The sequence below is a fragment of the Bufo bufo genome, chromosome 3 (assembly GCF_905171765.1).
Source record: "Bufo bufo chromosome 3, aBufBuf1.1, whole genome shotgun sequence".
Lineage (NCBI taxonomy): Eukaryota > Metazoa > Chordata > Amphibia > Anura > Bufonidae > Bufo > Bufo bufo.
The window spans coordinates 219,505,403-219,531,707 of record NC_053391.1 but is presented as its reverse complement, the minus strand read 5'-3'; the positions used below and the strand labels follow the sequence as shown (position 1 = coordinate 219,531,707).

The window sequence follows — 26,305 nt, the reverse complement described above, 5'->3', positions numbered from 1 at the left end:
AATTATGATTGATGGCCTGCTGGTGACCCTCAAAAACATTAGGAGCAAGGCCTGCTGGTGACCCTCTAAAACATTACGAGCGAGGGCCTACTGCTGAGCTGACCCTGTAAAACATTATGCTTCAGGGCCTGCTGGTGAGCTGACCCTCAAAAACATTATATGCAGGGGCCTGCTGGTGAGCTGACCCTCTAAAAGATTGTAGGTGAGAGCCTGCTGGTGAGCTAACCCTGTAAAACATTATGGTTGAGGGCCTGCTGGTGAGATGACCCTCAAAAACATTATATGCAAGGGCCTGCAGGTGAGCTAACCCTCTAAAAGATTGTAGGTGATAACCTGCTGGTGAGCTGACCCTCTAAAACATTACATGCGAGGGCCTGCAGGTGGGCTGGCCCTCTGAAAGTTTGTAGGTGAGGGCCTGCTGGTGAGCTGACCCTCTAAAACATTATATGCGAGGGCCTGCAGGTGAGCTGACCCTCTACAACATTAGGAGCGAGGGCAGACTAATAAGCATGTTGATATGATGGAAGAGGAGGAGGACGAGAAAAGGAAGATTGAACCATATACCCTTTTTTGTGTTGGAAGGGGTGCATGGGAATACAGTGTATTTAGTACATTATAAAAAACACATTTAAAGTGCCTTTATGTTTAGCCGCTTTCTTCTGGTGTAGTAGAGAAGTCAGGGGCAATCCAGGCCTTGTTCATTTTTATAAGAGTCAACCTGTCAGCAGTTGACAGGCGGATGCGCTAATCAGTTATTATGCCCCCAGCAGCACTAAATACCCGCTGTGACAAAACGCTGGCGGCAGGGCAGGCCAGCACCTCAAGGCGTAGAGCGCCAGCGCTGATAATAGCGTTATCGCCGCTCACCATCTGTGTTGATTCCTCAAAATTTCTTAATACCTCACAGAGGTCAGACATCCATGCCCACTCCTCGCTTCTGATTAGCGGAAGCTGACTGGAAAGGCGACGACTATGTTGCAACTGGTATTCCACTACTGTCCTCCGCTGCTTACAAAGCCTGGCCAACATGTGGAATGTGGAGTTCCTTACTTGTGTCGCACAACAGCCGGTGAGCTGGCAAGTTAAAGCGCTGCTGCAGCGTTACACCAGACCGGCTGAAGCTGTCGATGATTTGCGGAAATGTGCACACACGCGGCGCATCTTCACCAGTAGCTCAGGCAAATTGGGGTAGGTTTTGATAAACCGCTGAACCACTAAGCTTAAGACGTGGGCTACGCATGGGATGTGTGTGAGCTTGCCGAGCTCCAAAGCCGCCACCAAGTTACGGCCATTATCACACACAACCATGCATGGTTGTAGGTTGAGTGGCGAGAGCCACAGCTCAGTCTGGTCACATATCCCCTGCAACAGCTCTGCGGCAGTGTGCTGTTTGTCCCCTAAGCATATCAGCTTCAGCACGGCCTGTTGACGCTTCCCCACTGCAGTGCTGCACTGCTTCCAGCTACCGACTGATGGCTGACTGGTGTTGCAAGAGGATAATTCTGAGGTGGAAGTGGAGGAGTAGGCGGAGGATGAGAAGTAGGGGTTGGAGCCACTAACGTCAGTGGTGGCGGAAACCCTGATGGAATTAGGGCCCGCAATCTTTGGCGTCGGTAGCACGTGTGCCATCCCAGGGTACGACTCGCTCCCGGCCTCCACAGCGTTCACCCAGTGTGCCGCCAGGGAAATGTAGCATCCCTGGCCGAAAGCACTTGTCCATGTGTTAGTGGTTAAGTGGACCTTCCCAGTAACTGCGTTGGTCAGGGCACGGGTGATGTTACGGGACACATGCTGATGTAAGGCAGACACGGCGCACCGTAAAAAATAGTGCCGGCTGGGGACTGCATAACGAGGGACGGCCGTCGACATAAGGCTGCAGTAGGCCACAGTGTCCACAAGCCTAAATGACAACATTTCCAGGGCCAGTAATTTGGAAAGTTGCGCATTTAGTGCTATGGCCTGTGGGTGGGTGGCTGGGTATTTGCGCTTGCGTTCAAATGCCTGGGGTAAGGACATTTGTACGCTGTGCTGGGACACATAAGTGAATGTGGTCGCTAATGGTGCTTGCGAAGGTCCAGGTGCATGGCGGGAGGCATCCGGGCCTGCGCCTTCGACAAGGGATTGGGCAGTGATGTGACCCGCAGACACAGATTGTGGACCCAGGCGTTTAGCCCACCTATTCTGGTGCTTTGATGCCATGTAACGGATCATGCTGGTGGTGGTGAGGTTGCTAGTGTTCACGCCCCTGCTCATTTTTGTATGGCACAGGTTGCAAATTACAATTCTTTTGTCGTCCGCACTTTCCTCAAAAAAGCGCCAGACTGCGGAACACCTACCCCTTGGCAAGGGAGATTTCCGCAACCTGTTTGGTGTGGTCCGCCTTCTCCCTTTTTCCACCCCACTGCCTATTCCAGCCTGTTGCGGTGCTGCGGATCCCTCCACCTCTGTACTGCTGTCCTCGCTCGGCTTTCCACCTTCCCAGGTTCGGTCAGTGACTTCATCGTCCACCAGCTTCTCTTCCACTTCCTCACTATGCTCATCCTCCTGACTTGTTGACCTAACAACAACCTCAGTTATTGACAACTGTGTCTCATCATCATCATCCACCTCGTTAAACACTAATTGTCGTTCCCCACAGTCATCTTCTTGTGACTGTGGATGCTCAAGAGTTTGGGAATCAGGGCACAAGATCTCATGTCCCTCTTCAAGCGGGCTTGTCGAGAGGCCCAAATGAAGCAATGGCGCTGAAAAGAGCTCCTCGGAATATCCGAGTGTGGGATCACTTGTTTGGCAAGACTCTCCATGGTGGGAGGAAGGAGGATCAGGGTGAGGATTGTGTTGACCAGACTCTTGGCTACTGAGACTGGACTTGGTGGAAGTCAGGGTGGTGCTGAACCGACTGGAAGCCTTATCTGCTGCAATCCAACCGATCACCTGGTCGCACTGGTCTGACTTCGAGAGCATTGTCCTGCGTAGCCTTTCAAACTGGGACATGAAGCTAGGTATTGTGGATGATTGTTTTTCTTGTGCTCTGGCAGCAGGCAAAGTTTCAACGCGCCCAGGGCCACGGCCTCTGCGTGCACCATCAGCATCATGGCCACTTCCCTGTCCCTTACTGCTCGCTTTCTTCATATTAAATGTTATATATGCTTGAAAGAATGCCACACGTACAGTAGCGTAGGATTTGTAAGTGTATGCGCAAAAAAAATAAAAAAGGTATTTCGGATGTGGAAATGTCACACAGGAGAAATACCGTAGATAATGTCGCTGATGTCACCAGTGGCTAATAAAAAATTACAAGGAATGTCGCAGGTATTTGGGATGTGGAAACGTTACACAGGAGAAATACTGCAGATAATATCGCTGATGTCACCAACGGCTAATATAAAATTACAGGGAATGTCAGAGGTATTTTGGATGTGGATACGTTACACAGGAGAAATACCGCAGATAATGTCGCTGATGTCAAAAGCGTCTAATAGAAAATTACAGGGAATGTCACAGGTATTTGGAATGTGAAAACGTTACACAGGAGATGTACCCCAGGAAATGTCACTGTCCGCAGCGGACACCGTCTACGGAAAAAGTACACTGGATGTCACAGATATTTTTGGGATGCGCACACGTTACACAGGAGAAATACCGCAGATAATGTCGCTGATGTCAGCAGCGGCTAATATAAAATGACAGGGAATGTCACAGGTATTTGGGATGTGGAAACGTTACACAGGAGAAATACTGCAGATAATGTCACTGTCCGCAGCAGACACCGTCTACGGAAAAAGTACACTGAATGTCACTGATATTTTTTGAATGTGCATACGTTACACAGGAGATGTAGCGCAGTTAATGTCACTGTCCGCAGCGGACACCGTCTACGGAAAAAGTACACTGGATGCCCACATGTTACACAAGAGATGTAGCGCAGATAATGTCGCTGTCTGCAGCGGCCTAACTATTGCACGCTATTTGGAGAGATATCTTTACAAACATATTACCATTCTGCATATTACTATGGCTATGGTTTAGGGGCTTTACACTCACTGGGTTTCCACCCACTTTACATCAATGTGTAATTATAAGAGAGGGTGGCCCCGCAGAAAAAATCTAAATGGTTTCCAGGGGCTTAACAAAATAACCATGAGGCCCCACAGCAAAACTTGGAATGGGGCCCAACTTTATCATGATCACTTTATGTAGAGGGATACCATACACAATGATGTTGCAGTGCAGAGATAATGGACATAGTGATATCACAGTGCAGAGGCAAAAAACACAGTGATGTCACAGTACAGAGATAATAAACACAATGATGTAACAGTACAGAGATAATCTAATCTGTGATGTCACAATACAGTGATAATGAACACAGTGATGTCATAGTACAGAGATAATTGAAGCAATTATGTTACAACACAGAAATGATACAGACAGCGATGCGGGTGATATACACACAATGAGTCATCCTGTATACTTGGTAACCATGGCAATCAATGTAAAATGTGGACACATTCAATTTCCTATGACACCTTATATACACTTTACCACTAACTGCATCTTTTGTGTTTAGATTCGCCCCCTTCATTGTTGGACCACATAGCAGCTGCTCTGTTGGCTACCTTGGTGGTTATACTCATGATGGGTTCCTATTATGGTGCCAGGATTTTCTCTTTTTTGGCCCAATTGCATACCTACTTGTTTGATAACAATAGATTTCCCCCTAGAGAAAGAAGTCCTGTATGGGTTCACAGGTGCCACCCATTAGCACCAAGGATTGGGCCCTCTCACTTCAAGGTCCCCATAGCAGCTGCTATGCCCTTGTTGATCCTCAACTGCATAAAAACACAGCAAATAAGGGGTTGTCTCACTTCAGAGCAAGTGGCATTTATCATATAGAGAAAGTTAATACAAGCCACTTACTAATGTATTGTGATTGTCCATATTGCCTCCTTTGCTGGCTAGTTAATTTTTCTATCATATTATAGACTGCTCGTTTTCATGGTTATGACCACCCTGCTATCCATCATTGGTGGCCAATCCATCATTGGTGGTCAAACATGCCAGGCAACCAACATGTACATTTTTAAGGATTGTTTTACTAGATGAATTATGAAATTCAGGGACTGCATATTATGATGGACACAAAACCTGGGTCTGACCTACCTGGTGAAGTTGCTGACAGTATTGCTTTATATTATCGGACTAACGCTTTGCAGGCTATTAATCTAAATAACATGACCAAAAAGTTGTGTCCACATGCGGCAGATATGTTGTCGAAATTTCTGTGACTAGAAATCCATAGGGATCTAATTTTAATTAAAAGTAAATTATAATAAAAAAAGGTTACACCTGGCCTCAACCACTTTATCCGCCTTCTATGTCAGTAAAGTGGAACCGGTTCTTCATAAATATGGTACTCCTTCTGACCGCCATATTTCTCAATGTATTCACACCAGTCAACTGGCATAAATACATTGATAATTCTCCTGCTTTCTTTCTATTACAAATATGGCTCCCTGCAGCCCCCACTAGGGGGAGCTCAGTGCATAGGAATGTACACTCACCTAAAGAATTATTAGGAACACCTGTTCTATTTCTCATTATTGCAAATATCTAGTCAACCAATCACATGGCAGTTTCTTCAATGCATTTAGGGGTGTGGTCCTGGTCAAGACAATCTCCTGAACTCCAAACTGAATGTCAGAATGGGAAAAAAAGGTGATTTAAGCAATTTTGAGCGTGGCATGGTTGTTGGTGCCAGACGGGCCGGTCTGAGTATTTCACAATCTGCTCAGTTACTGGGATTTTCACGCACAACCATTTCTAGGGTTTACAAAGAATGGTGTGAAAAGGGAAAAACATCCAGTATGCGGCAGTCCTGTGGGCAAAAATGCCTTGTGGATGCTAGAGGTCAGAGGAGAATGGGCCGACTTATTCAAGCTGATAGAAGAGCAAGGTTGACTGAAATAACCACTCGTTACAACCGAGGTATGCAGCAAAGCATTTGTGAAGCCACAACACGCACAACCTTGAGGCGGATGGGCTACAACAGCAGAAGACCCCACCGGGTACCACTCATCTCCACTACAAATAGGAAAAAGAGGCTACAATTTGCACGAGCTCACCAAAATTGGACTGTTGAAGACTGGAAAAATGTTGCCTGGTCTGATGAGTCTCGATTTCTGTTGAGACATTCAAATGGTAGAGTCCGAATTTGGCGTAAACAGAATGAGAACATGTATCCATCCTCTGATGGGTACTTCCAGCAGGATAATGCACCATGTCACAAAGCTTGAATCATTTCAAATTGGTTTCTTGAACATGACAATGAGTTCACTGTACTAAAATGGCCCCCACAGTCATCAGATCTCAACCCAATAGAGCATCTTTGGGATGTGGATCCCTCAAATCTTCATCAACTGCAAGATGCTATCCTATCAATATGGGCCAACATTTCTAAAGAATGTTATCAGCACCTTGTTGAATCAATAGCACGTAGAATTAAGGCAGTTCTGAAGGCAAAAGGGGGTCCAACACCGTATTAGTATGGTGTTCCTAATAATTCTTTAGGTGAGTGTATACAGCATTAAGCTCACCCTAGTGGTGGCTGCAGGTAATTTGCTGAGTTTTTACACTGGGAACCAAATATAATCCGTTCTACAAAGGATGGTTAAAGAGGACCTTTCACCGATTCTTACCCTATGAACTAACTATACAGATATGTAGAGCGGCGCCCGGGGATCTCACTGCACTTACTATTATCCCCGGGCGCCGCTCCGTTCTCCCGTTATGCCCTCCGGTATCTCCGCTCACTAAGTTATAGTAGGCGGAGATACCAGTCCCTAAGTTATGGTAGGCGGAGTCTGCCCTAGCGCTGGCCAATCGCAGCGCAGAGCTCACAGCCTGGGAGGTTATTTTCTCCCAGGCTGTGAGCTCTGCAATGCGATTGGCCAGCGCTAGGGCAGACTCCGCCTACCATAACTTAGGGAACGGAGATACCGGAGGGCATAGCAGGAGAACGGAGCGGCGCCCAGGGATAATAGTAAGTGCAGTGAGATCCCCGGGCGCCGCTCTACATGTCTGTATACTTAGTTCATAGGGTAAGAATCGGTGAAAGGTCCTCTTTAAAGAAGAATAAAAGGTAAAGTTCTGGAGTCAAATTACAAGCATTGATCCAGGAGAAATGTTGTAGAAGGACTTAATCAGTTCATGAGAGGAAACCCACAGTTGAAGTTGTTTTGTATGGAGGAATAGGCTGAAATTCCTTCAAGCCAATGTGTGGGTCTAATCAACAATTACCGGAAATGTTTAGTTGCAATTATTGCTGCACAAGAAGGTCACACCATATACTGAAAGCAAAGGTTCACATACTTTTTCCACTCAGATGTGTGATATTGGATCATTTTCCTCAATAAATAAATAGCTAGGTCTAATATTTTTGACTCATTTGATTGATTCGGATATCTTCATCTACTTTTAGGTTTGAAAATCTGATGTCTATTTAGGTCAAATTTATGCAGAAATGTAGAAAATTTTGGAGGGTTCACAAACTTTCAAGCACTACAATATGTGGTTATCTGTACTTCACAAACATATTTCTTGCAAATTAATATTGAGGTTTCTCTACTCTTTTTTTTTTTACATATATTTTTTTTAGCTCAGTGTCACATGTTCATCTTGAAATGCTAAATGGCACAGATAATTACTATATAGAGTAGTATTTAGCACAGACGCATACTCATTAACATGGCACTTGTTCACTTGTAAACAGAGTTACATAATCAGGTAATTAAAACTGTATTTTATGTTCCCTTTTTTAATATTAAGATATTTTCAAGGAGTTATTATCATGGATGCATTTACCCTTTCACTGCTGTACTGTTGTGTAGGTGGACAGAATAATATTTTTTGTGTTTCATGCACACATTACAATGATTTTTTGCTATTTTTAGAGTTTCTTTTTACTATCAGAATATTTATGGCATATCGAAAGAATATATCATATACAGTTGCAAGAAAAAGTATGTGAACCCTTTGGAATGATATGGACTTCTGCACAAATTGGTCATAACATGTGATCTGATCTTCATCTAAGTCACAACAATAGACAATCACAGTCTGCTTAAACTAATAACACACAAAGAATTAAATGTTACCATGTTTTTATTGAACACACCATGTAAACATTCACAATGAAGGTGGAAAAAGTATGTTAACCCTTGGATTTAATAACTGGTGGAACCTCCTTTGGCAGCAATAACTCCAACCAAACGTTTCCTGTAGTTGCAGATCAGACGTGCACAACGGTCAGGAGTAATTCTTAACCATTCCTCTTTACAGAACTGTTTCAGTTCAGCAATATTCTTGGGATGTCTGGTGTGAATCACTTTCTTGAGGTCATGCCACAGCATCTCAATCGGGTTGAGGTCAGGACTCTGACTGGGCCACTCCAGAAGGCGTATTTTCTTCTGTTTAAGCCATTCTGTTGTTGATTTACTTCTATGCTTTGGGTCATTGTCCTGTTGCAACACCCATCTTCTGTTGAGCTTTAGCTGGTGGACAGATGGCCTTAAGTTCTCCTGCTAAATGTCTTGATAAACTTGGAAATTCATTTTTCCTTCGATGATAGCAATCCGTCCAGACCCTGATGCAGCAAAGCAGCCCCAAATTATGATGCCCCCACCACCATACTTCACAGTTGGGATGAAGTTTTGATGTTGGTGTGCTGTGCCTCTTTTTCTCCACACATAGTGTTGTGTGTTTCTTCCAAACAACTCAACTTCGGTTTCATCTGTCCACAGAATATTTTGCCAGTACTGCTGTTGAACATCCAGGTGCTCTTGTGCAAACTGTAAACGTGCAGCAATGTTTTTTTTGGACAGCAGTGGCTTCCTCTGTGGTATCCTCCAATGAAATCCATTCTTGTTTAGTGTTTTACATTTCGTAGATTCGCTAACAGGGATGTTAGCATATGCCAGAGACATTTGTAAGTCTTTAGCTGACACTCTAGGATTCTTCTTCACCTCATTGAGCAGTCTGTGCTGTGCTCTTGCAGTCATCTTTACAGGACGGCCACTCCTAGGGAGAGTAGCAGCAGTGCTGAACTTTCTCCATCTACAGACAATTTGTCTTACCGTGGACTGATGAACAGCAAGGCTTTTGGAGATACTTTTATAACCCTTTCCAGCTTTATGCAAGTCAACAATTCTTAATCGTAGGTCTTCTGAGAGCTCTTTTGCGAGAGGCATCATTCACATCAGGCAATGCTTCTTGTGAAAAGCAAACCCAGAACTGGTGTGTGTGTGTGTGTTTTTATAAGCAGGGCAGCTGTAACCAACACCTCCAATCTCATCTCATTGATTGGACTCCAGTTTGCTGACACCTCACTCCAATTAGCACTTGGAGATGTCATTAGTCTAGGGGTTCACATACTTTTTCCACCTGCACTGTGAATGTTTACATGGTGTGTTCAATAAAAACATGGTAACATTTAATTATTTGTGTGTTATTAGTTTAAGCAGACTGTGATTGTCTATTGTTGTGACTTAGATGAAGATTAGATCACATTTTATGACCAATTTGTGCAGAAATCCATATCATTCCAAAGGGTTTACATACTTTTCTTGCAACTGTACGTCTGGCTGGTGTGGGTCCCACCTCTAGGACCTGTTCCTATCTCAAGAACAGGGTCTAGCTGTGAATGGAGAGTACACTGCACATGCACACTTTATCTATTCACTTCTATGGAACTTCTAAAAAAAAGCATTGAGAAGAGCCTGAAAATTATTTATAGATACCCTGAAGGTGCAAAAAACCCTTAATAATCCTTTCACATCAACATGGACAGGGCCATCTAACATCAGTCTGAAGGAAGGTTATCAGAGGGTAAGACTAAGGCTACATGCACACAACCGTTGTGTGTTTTGCAGCCCTTCAAAACATGGATGGCATCCGCGTTCGTTCCGGAACAGCACGGACAGCCATTAATATAACTGACCACAGATTTTCTAGGATTGAGATCTGGCTTTGACTAGGCCAATTCAACACATTTACATGTTTCCCATTAAACCACTCAAGTGTTGCTTTAGCAGTGTGTTTGGGGTCATTGTCCTGCTGAAAGGTGAACCTCCAGGCTAGCCTCAAATCACGCACAGAATGGTACAGGTTTTGCTTAAGAATATCCCTGTATTTAGCACCATCCATCTTTCCCTCAACTCTGACCAGTTTCCCAGTCCCGGCTTCTGAAAAACATTCCCACAGCATGATGCTGCTACCACCATATTTCACTGATGGTGTTGCCTTTTTGCTGAAAGTAATGGCTTTCTTCTGGCTACTCTGCCATAAAGCCCAACTCTATGGAGCGTACGGCTTATTGTCACCCTATGTACAGATACTCCAGTTTCAGCTGTGGAACTCTGCAGTTCCTCTAGGGTTACCTTAGGTCTTTGTGCTGCCTCTCTGATTAATGCCCTCCTTGCCCGATCCGTGAGTTTTGGTGGGCGGCCGTCTCTTGGCAGGTTTGCTGCTGTCCCATGTTCTTTCCATTTGGTTATGATAGATTTGGGGATCATCAAAGATTTGGAAACATTTTTATAACCTAACCCTGACTTGTACTTCTCAACAACATTGTCCCTTACTTGTTTGGAGAGTTCATTGGGTCTTCATGGCAGTGTTTGATGAGTGATGCCTCTTGCTTAGGTGTTGCAGCCACTGGGGCCTTTAAAAAAAGGTGTGTATATGTAATGACAGATCATGTGACACTTAGATTGCACACAGGTGGACATCATTTCACTAATTATGTGACTTCTGAAGGTAATTGGTTGCACCAGAGTTTTTTATGGGCTTCCTAACATACGCACATGCCAATTATTTTTTTTTCTATTTCTAAAAAATTGTTTTATTTCTATATTCTTCTATTTTCACTTCACCAACTTAGACTATTGTGTTCTGATCCATCACATAAAATTCAGATTAAAAAAACATTGAACTTAAGGCTGTAATGTAACAAAACACGGAAAAAGTCAAGGGAGTGAATACTTTTGCAAGGCACTGTATAATTGCCTTAGTGCTTTTTTCTACTGGTAGGAATGTATAGATAAATGTGAGCAGTGGATCAATAACTGTCTTCTAAACGACATGTGTATAATTCCAATGCTCTGCATATTTTGTTAATTTGCTTTCGACAAAAGCAGTCTCAATGACAGATGACCATGTCTCTCATTTTCTTTATACTAATTCAAGTCAGCTAGGAAAAAGGACGTCACTACCATGGCAGAAGGGAAATTGGAAAGAGCCCAGCTCTACTTTTAAAGAGGACCTTTCACCTGTATAAACTATGTGAACTGAGTATGCTGCCATATAGAGCGGCGCCCGGGGATCTCACTGCACCTACTATTATCCCCGGGCGCCGCTCCGTTCTCCCGTTATAGGCTCCGGTACCTTTGCTTTTTAAGTTATAGTAGGCGGGTCTTCCCTTGTCCTGTGGGCGTCTCCTTCTCCTAGGCTGCAGCGCTGGCCAATCGCAGCGCACAGCTCACAGCCTGGGAGTTTTTTTTCTCCCAGGCTGTGAGCTGTGCGCTGCGATTGGCCAGCGCTGCAGCCTAGGAGAAGGAGACGCCCACAGGACAAGGGAAGACACCGCCTACTATAACTTACAGAGCAAAGGTACCGGAGGGCATAACGGGAGAACGGAGCGGCGCCCGGGGATAATAGTAAGTGCAGTGAGATCCCCGGGCGCCGCTCTATATGGCAGCATACTCAGTTCACATAGTTTATACAGGTGAAAGGTCCTCTTTAAAGAAGGTGTCCTATTACAAAAACCAATTCCCTATTTATTTTTTTATTTATTTATTTTATGCACTTACCGTATATAGGGCTACTATATATTTACAGACATTAGCATCTAACTGTCCCCGATTGGGCCCACAATCTAAGGTCCCTAACAGTATGTCTTTAGAGTGTGGGAGGAAACCAGAGTACCCAGAGGAAACCCACGCAAACACGGGGAGAACATACAAGCTCCATACAGATGTTGCCCTTTGTTGGATTCGAACCAAGGACCCCAGCGCTGCTAGGCACCAATGCTAACCACTGAGCCAACGTGCTGCCCCTCCACAGGATAGGGGATCTGTGCCTGATTGGCGGGGATCAGACCGCTGGGACACCTGGCAATAGTGAGAACAGAGGTCCAAGTTTCTCTTCCTGAATGGAGCGGCAAACATTTGTGTCCACTGCTCCACTAAACTCTTTGGGATTGCTGGAGTACAACTGCTACCTCATTCGTTGAAGGGGTAAGAGAGGGCAAACACAGAAGGAATAGCGATAATAAACTTTTCATTTGTTACTGATGGTGAAAATTAGCAAATATATATAATGTCCAGCAGTATTGATCCCTTTAAAACATAACTTTTACTTTGCAATTTATAAAATAATACCACCGTAGTGGTTCACCAGTGAATAGTGATAGAACAAACAACAATAATCAAAGATAGACAATGTTCCTGGGAGCTGGTCGTGGATGTACCTATAGAGGGGTGAGTGAACACAAGGCAGCTAAGGGGAGCGGTGGGCAAATCTATACTCTCCCTATGCTCTCCCTGGCTAAAACCTCAGCCCAGGGACGTCCCCTAGTGGTGGAGACTCCCTGTCCTCGTTCCTGGGCTGACTGCCCTGCGTTTACCCTCCTCTCCAAAAATAACAAAAATGTGCTCCCCAGGAAGCTGACGGGTGTAGTAATGCGTCCCTGGTAAATGAATACTCTCAGGGATGCTCATAGATAAAGACCAGTTCAATATATAGGTGAATTAGATAGATATCACCTCTAGACAAAAGGAACCAGACACAGGGGCATCAGAACGGTGCGTTCCCAGGTTGGTTCCACAAAAGCCCCTACGCGTTTCCCCTATTACTAGGTTCATCAGGGGGCATACATGATCAAAGATACAACCATCAATCAAGTGATAAATCAAAGATACTTAAAATATAGTTGAGGGAACAGGACCAGAGACGCAGATGATAACAAGCATAGGACCAAGGGACCCGTTTGATATGTCCCACCTGTAAGAGATAAACATATTCTCAGTTCAGGTGTTGGATATAGTATACATATCCCCTATATCTCCTTTTCGATCGGCACTTACTTAATATCCTGTGCAGTCAGGAGGCTAAAGGGCCCACAAGGTAAGGGCCAGTACTTCACCCAGGAAGCTGTGAGCAGAAAATCATATATAATATGAAACCCACTACATGCTGAGATGGTATCAACTCCCTGTAAATGGTCCTTACTTACATTTAAGCTGCGTCCTGGTGGCGTCCTGTTCCTCCTCTCAATCACACTCACTCTCTCTCATTCCCCTAAATACCCACTTACCCGCTGTACAGCATTAGCGCTAATTGGCATGCAAAGTCAGCTTATGCCAAACAGTGAGGCACCACGACCGGCCTCGCTTCCAGCCTGAGAGCCGCATGTATGTGTAGTAGTTCATCCCTCCCAAGGCCAGGTGCATACCTCCCATCACTAAGAACCGGCCGGACCAAGTGGAACGCACTCTGCGACAACATCCGGTCGCGTGGAACGCACAGTCGCGTCACTTCCGGTCTGTGCGATACCTATCCCAGGTGGAACGCACAGAGCGGCCACATCCTGTTCTGTGAAACGCAAAATCGCGTCACATCCGGTCTATGGGCCGCATCGTTTTAGCAATACATAGAAATCCCATGTCAAAGGAGGCAGCACGGTAGGCAAGGCGACGCTAAATAGCTATATATAGATCCGACCAGCCTCATCTGGCATGATAGTGTATGTTATGGCATATCAATAATGGGGGACGAGGGATGGAGTTTGAGGGGTGCTAATAGTTCACTATCATACTTTTCACTATGGTGTATACCCTAAGATAAAGGTGACACCTGTGGCACATTAGATGGAATGTCTGGAAAATTAGCAAAGTAGGACCCGGATCGAAGCTTTGAAATGAGGCCCTATAACAGGTTTTGCATCCCTGCTCAGAAAGCATGAGGACAACCACTTTACTTAAACCTATTAGAGCATATGCAAAACACATAGGATTTTCCCCTGGTATGAGCAGCTATCTATTTGCAGAAAGCTGCTAATGATGGGGCAATGTATGAATATTCCTGCATCATTCACTCCCCCCACAAAAGTGTTTCTTTAAATATCTTTGTATTTTACTTTATCAATCAAGTCAATCCAAGAATAAACTATGTACAGGCAGCATATCTATAGATTGAAAAAGGGTTCATAGATGCAGCTGTATAGGCCACATTGACTTCTAACATGCTTGCAGTTATTAAAACTTTAAGCAAGAATTGTGATGAAACACAAAAAAGGGTCCTCTCTAGGGATGAGCGAATTTCATATTTAGAAATTAGAGTTTGGGTTGTGGTATAATCTAAATTGCATTATGGATTCCGTTACCACGGATCATAACGCAATTCCATGACGGAATCATAACGGAATGCCTTTAGAGGCATTCTGTTATTCATTCCGTCATAATAGAAGTCTATGGCCTGCATAACGGATCCGTCCTGTTTCCGTTATGCAGGAGAGGACTCCAGCGTAACGGAAACCGGACGGATCCGTTATGCAGGCCATAGACTTCTATTATGATGGAATAAAGGCATTCCGTCATGGAATTGCGTTATGGTCCGTGGTAACGGAATCCTTAACGCAATTCAGATTATACCACAACCCGAACTCGAATTAGAAAATATGAAATTCCCTAGAATCCCTAGTCCTCTCTCAGCCTGGCTTTGGTTTCTTGGCTGCAGCAATGTTGTACCCATATACCACGTCACCTCTACTGCCAATCAATGGCCTCAGCGGTATGCAGCATGAGACCACTGAGGCCAGAAACTGGCTGCAGCAGTCATATGGATTATATGGGAATTTTTAAAATGCAGCCAAGTATACAAAGCCCGGCAGGGAGGTCCATAGTGGCAGTGCTGGAGGCAGAAGGGTATTAAACTGTTACGTTTAGCATGTTTTTATTTTATCACAATTCCTGGCTCTTAGTTTATTTTTTAACAACCCAATTAAAGGAATAACTAGATATGAGTGAATACTCTGTCTTTTGGCTTAAGATCTGAAAAGAAAGCAGACTGTGCTAACCCCTTGATGAAAGTAAATCATTTTATAATTTGTTCACCCAAAATGAGAAACGGAATAACCAATTAGGAGTGAAGTGATACAACCCACTGAATAAGTCAGCGCTGCATGGCCCTGGCATCTAAACAGGCCTCAGCCAATAGGTCTCTGACCTATGCTTGTGGGTCATTTATGCCTGCAAATAGAACAGTATAACTGAATAGTCCTGAGACTTGGGGGGGGGGAAATAAAGTGTGATTAGACTGCAAAAACTAGAAGAAATAGTGCATTGGTTAATGCTGGCTAAGATGTTTGAACAATCCCCTTGACCCCTATCATTAGTTTGGTTATTAAAACACTTATGTGGTGTTAATCCATTCCCTTAGAGGTAAGATTTTTATAACTTGTTCATATATTATTCATTTGGTCTTGGATATTTTAATATTCTGCCCAGAATAGATAAAACAATACATTGTTCCTGTCTCAGTTTTGTAATTTAAAGTGATGTTTTCAGACATTTAAATATTGTATTTAAAGAATGACATCGTTTCTATCTGTATACCCCTTTCGAATGTACTCTATTTGCACATACTGTATAGGCATCATAAAGAGGATCTCCTGCTACGTACCACTTTATTATATGAGGCAGGCAGGGGCGTAGCTAAAGACTTATGGGCCCTGGTGCAAGAGTTCAGCTTTGGCCCCTCATCCCTCAGTGCTTTGTGCCCAGGGGCAGGGATCCACCTAGCCTTTCTGTTGCCTTAGGCAAAAATTTAAACTGCTTCCCCCATCCCCCATGCCAAATTCACAATATAACCCTTTCCCTCTAGCCCTACTGTTTATCTACAGCTATCGTACGACACTGAAATGTCAGAGTTGCGTTGATCCCAGAGAACGTCTAAATCAGAGGAGACGTAACTGGATGTAAGAGGCATGTGGTGCTGTATTCTCCTGTTGGATTGGACACTGTTGGATTTCTTGTGACTGGTACTACGATCCCATTCATTTCTATGGGATCACCACTACTCTGTGATCCTTTCCGAGATCAGTGTCGCCATGTAGCCCTAGCCTAAAAGACACACTTGGAAAACATTACATACAGCGTTCCAATCATACAGGAGAATACAGCGCCACATACCTCTTATATTTAGTAGTGTCTCCACTGATGTACTGTAGATGTTCTCTTTCTTCATCTTATCCCTTTGGACCAGACCGCCATGATGATTTCTTTCATGCCATTTCTTGTCTCTGCAGACATCTTAGTTTCCTACATTTCCATCATTCTCCCACCTTCTGAGCACCTCATTCTGCCACCCCCAATACTGTGCTCACTGTGCTCCCCAATGCTATACTGCAGAAGCAGTCCCCCTGAAAATACTAGTACAACACAGATAGTGCTCCCTTCAATAATTATTGGCACACAGTGCCCTAAAGAATAACTGCACCCAGCAAATAGTGTCCCTGACACTAATAGTGTAAACATAATGTCCCCTAAAAATAACTGTGCTAAGCTGATACTCCACCAGGATGCTCCCCTGTCATGATCAGTGTGGGGGGGAACTCCACACTGAACACAGGAGGGAAGAGAAACAGTAACATGGCCTGGAAACTAGGGAATAAACAGGTCACCTCCTAGAGAACCCTAATGCGGGCCCTAACTATCTATCAATATGAATAGACCTTGAAGGTAGGAATATTCATATGCAGGATACCTAGGCCTTTATATCCCTATAAGGCCCTGGAAAAGGTTAGCACCAGAGACAACCCATTCCTCCTCAGATGGACGAATGGAAGTCTCTGTCTCAGGCCCAGATACAAATAACAGGGAATATAACAAACACAAACAAACGCGACACTTAACTTCTGTAGAGACGGACGAGCAGAAACACCAGAGACAAACTCACACCAACTCAGCCAAACCCAAATGAAGCTATCTACTGCATAGTCAGAAGGGTGGCGTCAGACTATAGAGGGTAGAAGTGATTGCCACTGAGCAACAGCTGAGAAAAGGAAAGTGGTCATTAAGCCTATCAACACTGAATTAAAAGAAATCAAGAAGGCTGTTAGATTCCTCCAGGCTCAGCCAATCTCCATGATTTCCTGACATCAGTCACCTGAGGGACCGTGAGTGACACCCCCACAGTAATAGTGCTCCCCAAAGTCCCACTACTAGAAATAATTATCTGCCAGAGTGCATAGTGTTAAAAGTGCCTCCAATAGTAATTATGCCCCCACTGTGCCCATACTAGTAATCATGTTCCCCATATGCCCCCAGTAGTACCTATGAAACTGGCTGACCTTTTGAATGTGTGCTTGGCAGCTGAAGGCATCTGTGTTGGTCCCATGTTCATATATGCCCGCATTGCAAAAATTATGTGTTTATATATGCAAATTAGCCTCTAGGAGCAATGAGGGCGTTGCCGTTACACCTAGAGACTCATCTCTCTCTGCAAAATGCCACACCCACTGCACTCTGAACAGCCAGGCAGGTGTGATCATGTTTACACTGCCTGGCTCTGTCAATCAAAGTGCAGAGGATGTGGCAGCTACAGAGAGAGCAGAGCCTCCAGTGTAATGGAAAGCCCCCATTGCTCCTAAAAGCTAATTTGCATATGTTAAAACATAATTTTTCTCAGTAATTTGGGCACATATAACATGGGACCCAGATGCCCTTTAGTTGCTAGCTGTGTAGACAAGGATGGGGTCAGCAAGCTTCGGCACTCCAACTCAGCGGTGGACATACTACCTGGTTCAGCTGCACAGGGGCCCAGCAAGGGAGGGGGCCCTTTTTTTTAGTGCCAGCAGAGGTGTTTATTTTATTATATTTTTCATTCCTCTACCTCTGTCAACAGGGTAACCTGGGGGCCCTGATTAGGACTTAGGCTACTTTCACATTTACGGCAGAGAGATCCGGCAAGCAGTTCCGTCGCCGGAACTGCCTGCCGGATCAGGCAAAATATATGCTAAGTGATGGCATTAGTAAGACTGATCAGGATCCTGATCAGTCTTAAAAATGCTTGATCAGTCGAAAAAATGCATTGAAATGCCGGATCCGTCTTTCCGGTGTCATCCGGCAAAAACGGATCCGGCATTTATTTTTTCACCTTTTTTCAGTCTGCGCATGCGCATACCGGAAGGACGGATCCGGCATTCCGGCATTCTGAATGCCGGATCCGGCACTAATACATTCCTATGGGAAAAAATGCCTGATCCGGCATTCAGGCAAGTCTTCAGTTATTTTAGCCGGAGATAAAACCGTAGCATGCTACGGTTTTCTCTTTTGCCTGATCAGTCAAAACGACTGAACTGAAGACATCCTGATGCAAACTGAACGGATTACTCTCCATTCAGAATGCATGGGGACATACCTGATCAGTTCTTTTCCGGTATAGAGCCCCTGTGACGGAACTCTATGCCGGAAAAGAACAACGCAAGTGTGAAAGTAGCCTTACTGTGAATCTGCTGCTGATTGTGTCTATGTAAGCCGTGTACCGGGGTGGGCTCCCCAGGAAACAGCGAAGTCACGAACAAGGAAAAAAATTCCACCACCAGCTTTTGCCAAACAGAATTTTACTTAAACGTGGTAATGAACACAACCACAAATGCTGGGAACATATTTACATACACCCAGCCTGAAGGCTGAGACCCTTGTGCTGCACAGCGCGGCGCCCTCCAATGGATGCAGGAGGAAAGCGTGTATCAGCCTGTATCATGCCGTCTGCAGCTTGGCCACGATCCCTTGAGAAAGGTCTTGACAGGACCGAAACGTTGGGACACATTATGGCCTACAAATATATGTTATATATGTTATATATGTTATAAGACATTGGTGTGCCGTGGATTATCTCTATATATTCTGCGACTGAAGTCCTCTGCGAGCACCCATCACTATACAACGGTGTGCGGACTCCACAATTTCCTCTAATTGTATGTTATGGAAGACTGTAAGAAAGAGATATGTTATTTACATGGGACTGTATGCTATAGAAGACTGTAAGAAAATTATGTTTTTTTTTTACATGGGACTGTATGTTATAAAAGATTGGAGGGAGATGACTGGTGTTATTTACATGGGACTGGATGTTATAGAAGACTGGAGGGTAACGAGTGATGTTATTTACATGGGACTATGTGTTGGAGGGGTGAAGTAGGGGATTTAAGTTATTTACATGGGACTGTATGTTATAGAAGACTGTAAGAAAGATTATTTTTTTTACATGGGACTGTATGTTATAGAGAACTGTAAGGAAGCGAAGTTATTTACATTGGACTGGAGGAAGAGAACTGTTGTTATTTACATTGGTAATGTATGGTATAGAAAACTGGAGGGAGAGGATGGGGGGGCACTACAGAGAAGATTAAAATTAGAGATGAGCGAATTTCCGCTTAGGAAATTCATTCACACTTTGTTGGTTAAAGGTGAATTGCGTTATGGATTCCGTTACCATCGACCATAACGTAATTCTATGACGGAATGCATAACGGAATGCCTTAAGAGAGATTCCGTTATTCATTCTGTCATAATAGAAATCTATGGATCCGTCCAGTTTCCGTTATGCAGAAGAAACTTCTATTATGATGGAATAAATAATGGAATGCCTCTAAAGGCATTCCGTTATGCATTCCGTCATAGAATAGCGTTATGGTCTGTGGTAACGAAATCCATGGCACAATTCACCTTTAACCAACAAACGTAATGTGAACGAATTTCAAAATATGAAATTCGCTTATCTCTAATTATAATAACTTTGGAACCGAACCCGTGTTTTTTACAGTACAAATTAATTTATGAAGTTATTACCTGAAGTCTCGCAAGACTTTGCGAAGCAATAACTTCAGCTCATCGGAGCCAATACATTCTAATACTGTACGGAGCTCCTGCTCCGTACAGTATTAGAACGAAGTTTTATGCGAATCGACTTGTTTCATCCAAAGTCGATTCGCTCATCCCTACTCAGAATCACTGATGGAAATCACTGACTAAACACTGATGTGTGAATGAGGCATTAAAAAGAAAGAAAATGAAGACAAATTAGCATTTAAATGGGTTACCTACAGTATATAGTTGATGTAGAAAAAGAAAATCTTGAATAATTAAATAAAATGTAGACTATACAGCTGAGCGTCTGTTGAGCAGTAAATTAAAGCGGCTGCGTTTTATCTTCATTTTGACAGAAGGTTCCACATAATATTAATGACCCCAATCCTAAGCATTCAGTCTGAGAACTTTTCTCATCCATCACAATCACTCACCTAGCTTGTCCTGGCCTGAACGCATCCTCTTCAAGACCCTGTAGACAAAATTCGTACCTTGTAAAAATGGAAAGCAGCAGAAGTAGAAGGCCTGTTTTATGTGACGCATGACAGATTTTATTGAGGGTGAAGGCTGTAAAAGTATGATGATGATGGATCCCGTTTACTTCTTATCATCATTTTAAACCACACTAATAACAAAGCGAAGTCAAAGCGATGCAAGAGCTACTTTTTATTTCCCCTTTTTGTATTAAAGAGGTTTTTCAGGGTTCCAATATTGATTACCTATCCTCAATATATGATCGGTTGGGGTCCGACACTGCCACTGATCAGCTGTTTGAAGAGGCTGCAGCACTCCAGGAGGCACTGTCGCCTCCACACAGCTTATCAAGCACAGCGCTGTACATTGTACTACTGCAGTACAGGCCCACTCACTTGAATGGGACTAAGCTGCACAAAGGCCATGTGATCGACGAGCCTAACATCACTGACCTCTTCAAACAGCTGATCAGTGGTAGTGCCGAGAGCTGGATCTCCACCCAATCAGGAATTTCAGCAAGAGAACTGTTTTTAATTTAAAGAGGTTCTCAGGTAATGATTTAAAATGGCCACCAGCAACCTGTCCTAGAACATAGGCATAGGGGCTTAGGAGGTGGATGGTAGATGGTAATGATGAGATCCTGCCAACGTTATACCATCATGACTGAGCAGCCTGACAGGAAAACTCACTGATATATAGTATATGCAAGTGCCAGAGTGTAGTAAAGCTCCCTCACCCACCTAGGCAGCTCTGCAAGTGGCGGCAACTAGCCCTGCTCAAATTCTAGGACAGGTTGCTGGCAGCCATTTTAAATCACTTCAATTGACCTCTTCCCTCTCCCCCATCTCCTCCAAACTCATCCCCTTCACACATGAGCAGTTTTTAGTGCAGGGTTGGCTGGCCACCCTACCATTTATCAGTAGTATGCATGTGGGCTCCTGCATATTCATCCTATACCTCTCTTATCAGACATACAGTATATAACATTGGTTACACTAGAAAGGCAGGAGCTCATTATATTGCTGCACCTACTAAATTATTTATCTTTGTTTGTAGTTCTTGAATTGTGCCCCTCATTGCGCCGTATTATCCACTAGCCTACAGTTTTTAGAAGAATGCTCCTGTGGATTGATAACTTTATATTATTGAATTGCTTTTAGGGAACTCTGCAATATATTTTCTATGAACTGTGACATACTACTACACAATGGTGGTGTCACAGGCTATTTAAGGATTGCTATTACTTGGTCTAAGTTCACAGTACGTCAGGCTGAACTTTATGGGCTAGTAAGCCAAGTTTTTTCTCTAGTCGTGTTTTAACCTATGACAAACATACATCCGTGGGTGAGAATGTTATCACCCGTGCTGCTAGCAGCCTCTCCGGATGTACTACATAGAAACATTTCTGCTCGGTTTTTGCAAGAGGAAGTTAAGAAAGGTACAATAAGCTTACACACAAGGTCTATGTGTGTTTACTTTAGTGTTTATATAGGGCAGTAAAAAGCCTATGAAAACAGAATTTACTACAACTGCAACAATAAGTTTTAAATCAATGTATGAATTAGGTTGAAAACTTAATGAACATTTTTCGGGGTTCACTTAAAAGGGTTCATCCATGAACAACATTTATCAACTGACCACAGGATAGGTTATAAATGTCAGATTTCTAAGGTGGGATCCTCGCCAAGCACGAGTGATCGTCCCAATTTCTTAGCTGTGGTTATGCATGTACACAACTGCTCTAAATAACTTTTATGGAACTGATGGAGATAGCTGACCCTCGGCTTTCTAGAGCAGTAGTGTACATGAATGACCACCGATCCATTCCAACATGGCACTCTGGACCCCTTTCTTGTAATCTTTTGGTGGATCTGCGGGCCAAACCCTTAAAGTTGATTTTATAATTGAAAAACAAAGTAAAAAATTGTGGGAAACAAGTTTCATTCTATTGTAGCCTACAGATGATGTCTTGTATTATGCTCGTTGTCTAAATCAATACAGCTTGTGAGAAACCTTTCTTAAAGTGGTTCTCCAGGAATAAAAAAAATGAAAATACTTAAATATTATTTTATATTAAATATATTCACAAATACCTTTCATTAGTTAGAATAGCTTGTTTTGTCTAGGGAGCAATCATTAGGAGAAATAAAATGGCTGCCGTCCTATTCATACACACAAAACCTGTCCTAATCACACAGGAGGACAATTTACTTCACCACAATGAGCCATAGTGCTGCCTCATCCTCCTCTCTGCTTGTCAGGTATCATGATCCTGAATACGGGTGAATCTCTGTGGGAATAGAAATGATGAGGAGACATGAGAGTGCTGTGGCTAATGAGCAGCAACACTTGTTTACAGTCTCCATTACCACAGCAACACATTACCAAAGCCTGTCCTGTCCATCCTCTCTGTACTTCATGTCTCCTCATGAACTAAATTCCCCAGAGATTCAGCTAAAGTTCTTTTAATCTGTATTCAGGATCATAATCCCTGACAAGTAGAGTAGAGAGGATGAGGCCATTTTGTTTCCCCTGATGATTGCTCCAGAAACAAAAAAAAAATATTATAAATAATGAAAGGTATTTGAGAATATATTTATAATAATGTAATATTTAAGTATTTTTATTTTCTTAATTCCCAGAGAACCCCTTTAAGGTGGCCATACAGATTAGTCTAAAGTTGATTAAGGCCTCTTTCACACTTGCGTTGTTGGGATCTGGCATGCACTTCCGTTGCCGGAGGTGCCCGCCGGATCCGGAAAAACGCAAGTGTACTGAAAGCATTTGAAGACGGAACCGTCTTCCAAATGCTTTCAGTGTTACTATGGCACCCAGGACGCTATTAAAGTCCTGGTTGCCATAGTAGGAGCGGGGATCGGGGGAGCGGTATACTTACAGTCCGTGCGGCTCCCGGGGCGCTCCAGAATGACGTCAGAGCGCCCCATGCGCATGGATGACGTGATCCATGCGATCACATGATCCATGCGCTTGGGGCGCCCTGACGTCACTCTGGAGCGCCCGGGGAGCCGCACGGACGGTAAGTATACTGCTCCCCCGCTCCCCGCTGCACTTTACCATGGCTGTCAGGACTTTAGCGTCCCGGCAGCCAGGGTAACCATTCAGAAAAAGCTAAATGTCGGCTCCGGCAATGCGCCGAAACGATGTTTAGCTTAAGGCCGGATCCGGATCAATGCCTTCCAATGGGCATTAATTCCGGATCCGGCCTTGCGGCAAGTGTTCCGGATTTTTGGCCGGAGCAAAAAGCGCAGCATGCTGCGGTATTTTCTCCGGCCAAAAAACATTCCGTTCCGGAACTGAAGACATCCTGATGCATCCTGAACGGATTTCTCTCCATTCAGAATGCATTAGGATAATCCTGATCAGGATTCTTCCGGAATAGAGCCCCGACGACGGAACTCTATGCCGGAAGACAATAACGCAGGTGTGAAAGAGCCCTAAAACGATTTCAACCAAAACAAACGTTCTTCAGTTAAATTTAACAACAAATGATCGTTTTAGCCGAGAGATGATAGACCATTTTCATCTCATAGTCAGACAAAAGATGTTTCCTTCGAAGAACAAAGGGTTCGCCCCGGGTGCCAAATGCTCTAGGTACGCCCCTGACAACACCATAACACCATTGCTATTAGATACAGGATATGCAGGTTGTTAAACAACATCTTTACCGAGCACTTGTTTCCAGTCTTTTCTGTCTAAGAATTTGTAGCACAGTGGGGCTCTGTAAGTCTATATAGACTCTATAGATTGGCTAATCCTGAGATTAGTTGGGCCAAATTTTGCCAAGGGGTCTTCTAACCTCTGTGCACACCAACATAACATTACCAGGCAAGGTAGAAGAACATAAAGAACTATCCTAATGAATGCCGAGTAGTGTTGAGCGAACTTGTGTTTCAAGTTTGGTGTACAAGGTTCGGGTTATCAAAGAATTCCGTTATGGATTCTGCTACCACGGACCATAACTTATGGTCCGTGGTAGCGGAATCCATAATAGAGTTCTTAGATAACCCGAACCTTGTATGCCGAAACACAAGTTTTCTCATCCCTAATGCCGGGTTATTCTGTCACTGTCACAGGGGAGCCTAGCTCCTCAAGACATATATCTGCATTCAAGTGTTCTTTCGATTGAAAATATATTTACGAAAAAATTGATTGAGACCATTTGAAGGGTTCTATAAAGTGTACTGCATGCTTTTACTCTCAAATAGCTACCAAATATCTGGATATTTTGGGGGTAAAAAACAAAGAGGTTCCAGTCATATTAGGAGTCTAATGATTACTTCTGAAGTATTGTATGATATGTCTGAAGATTTTAACACTGGATTTACACTTAAAGGTCATGTATGTTCACAATATACGGTCGGCAGCAGTTTAGCATTAGGCAGCAGCAGAATCTAGGGGTTAAAGTTTCAGACTACCACTTCCCCTTATGAGCATTGGGAGGAAATGGTAGACTATCATAATAAAAGTAGCTGTCTAAATGATCACAGGCCAAATAAAATGTCAAATAGAAATATTCTAAGCCTAGCATATGATTGTCATTCACAATAAGAAACTGGGTGACTAGCTCATGAACACAGTTTATTAAAAATTCTCATATTTTTTTTAATTCTATGCAATACCTTATTATTGCAGATGCTAAAAGGTATGTGGTTCATGTACATACCACTGACAATGAATCTGTGGTACAATTCTTTCATTACGTATACACAAAATCCCCTCTAAAAGTTTAAGGAAATTCCTGAGTAAACTGAAGAACAGAAGCTGAATTCATGAATAAACCCCCCAGATAAGAGAAAATCCCTGTTGAGAAGACTGTAGAATTCTGGTAATGTTACACACAAGGATCTTTATAGGCCTACAAGGCTGTATCTCCATATACCTCCTATCGTATCACCTAGAAAACGCAGTTTAGAGAAGGGACATAAGGGAAGTGGTTTAACAGAAATATAAACTGCATTAGAGGAGGAGGGAGGAGGCAGAGGAAGGAGAGGCTGAGAACTACAGAGCTCTGTTTCCACCGGCTGATAGCCCAGCAGCAGCTGCAGATAGTGTCAGCCAGCCGTGCAGGTACCTAAAGAATGGCAGGAGCAGTGCGGTACCTGTGCTAGCCTCACCGCTCTATTGTGTGTGCAAGGGGAGAAAGGCAGGAGACTGGCTCTAATAGCACATACACTGAGGTTATGGTGTACACCATATTGACTATTGACTCCCTATAGCTGGTTCTTTCATCACTGAGGTGCCAATGACAGTCAGCGGAAGTATGAGCAGTGGCTACTGCAGCCTGGAGGAGGACATTGAAGACTATTTCTTTACTGCCAGAGAGAACCTATCCAGGAAGACTGTAAAGGTAATGATACATATCAGTGTGATGATGGTAGTGTGGTGCCTGCCCATGTGCCTTGTGTGTAATGGGAGCAATATGCTGCTGACTGAAAACAGTTTGTATCTGTCATGTGTATCATATGTTTGTTAAGAAGTGTCCTCAAGGATAGGGTTGAAGTGTCCCCTGTGGAAAACGGGGCATTGGCATGTGACGTTTTGCACTGGGTCATGTCATCTCTACAGAAGGAAGTTTGCAGTACAAGGCCCATGTAACAATGTAATGTACTGGTATATGATAAATAATGAGCCTTTGCAGAAATATTTTTTGTCTTCGATACCAGAAAGATTTGTTAAAATCATCTGTACCATTTGGGGAAATGATCAGATGTGTTAAAATTTGTAATGGCTGTTTCCTGTTACCGTGTAATTGTGACACGTATTTCCTAATCTGATGACCATAATTCAGAGTGAGGCACATTACACATACTGGTTATTGCTTCTTTATGGGTAATGATGTGTATGGAATCATTTCAATCATTTCAATCAGACATTTCAATCATCAT

The 26,305-nt window shown here is 43.6% G+C and overlaps 1 protein-coding gene across 2 annotated transcripts in view; it reads left to right on the top strand.

Moving 5' to 3' along the window:
* Positions 1–26,305, top strand: part of RASSF5 (Ras association domain family member 5) — a 111,456-nt gene that overhangs the window by 37,442 nt on the left and 47,709 nt on the right. Inside the window, exon 1 of one of the 2 annotated variants that reach the window (XM_040423953.1) lies at positions 25,407–25,767. The exons of the other annotated variant lie outside the window; for it this stretch is intronic. Within the exon in view, the coding sequence (XP_040279887.1) occupies positions 25,663–25,767 (105 nt within the window). The 5' untranslated portion in view covers positions 25,407–25,662. Of the gene's footprint in view, positions 1–25,406; positions 25,768–26,305 lie in introns of those variants that run through there. 2 annotated transcript variants of the gene reach the window in all.